This window comes from Penaeus monodon, chromosome 28, assembly GCF_015228065.2.
Source record: "Penaeus monodon isolate SGIC_2016 chromosome 28, NSTDA_Pmon_1, whole genome shotgun sequence".
In the NCBI taxonomy this organism is placed as follows: Eukaryota; Metazoa; Arthropoda; class Malacostraca; order Decapoda; family Penaeidae; genus Penaeus; species Penaeus monodon.
Window position 1 is genome coordinate 23116526 of NC_051413.1, and position 435 is coordinate 23116960.

The 435-nt window shown below is 39.1% G+C and overlaps 1 protein-coding gene across 1 annotated transcript in view; it reads left to right on the plus strand.

The window, feature by feature from the left end:
• The window catches only part of LOC119591423, a gene marked incomplete in the record, with an annotated part of 59861 nt that overhangs the window by 7046 nt on the left and 52380 nt on the right, over positions 1 to 435 (plus strand). The window contains 1 exon segment of the mRNA XM_037940164.1: positions 294 to 435. Within this exon segment, the coding sequence (XP_037796092.1) occupies positions 307 to 435 (129 nt within the window).

Sequence of the window (435 nt, forward strand, 5' to 3'; positions counted from 1 at the left end):
TTTGCATAGCCTATGGTTTATTTTCTGTTTTTCTAATATATCCTGTCTATTTTAGTTTTTCAAGTAATTTTGTTGTTGCTGAATGCATGGAACTACGAATTTCCTTCATTTCAGTTATTTTCTGGTTTTAGGTCTTTGATGTATAGTTCAAAGTTTGTTACAATTTTTTATGTCTGTATGTAAGTAGTGTGCATTACTGAGCTTACTTTAACTTCTTTGGTAAAGTCTTTATCCTACGTTTTTTTATCATGCTTGCATTTTGTACTTTATTTATTCCTCTCATTCCCCAACAGGTGTGGCACTACAATGAGTTTTTCTGAGGTACGAACCATGGGAGGCAGTGTAGGTACTGGCGTAGGCATGGGGGCAGCCAACCTGGGGCATCTCCCTGTTGAGGAAGTGGACCAGGCTGTTGTTCCTCCACCTCCCCCTCCT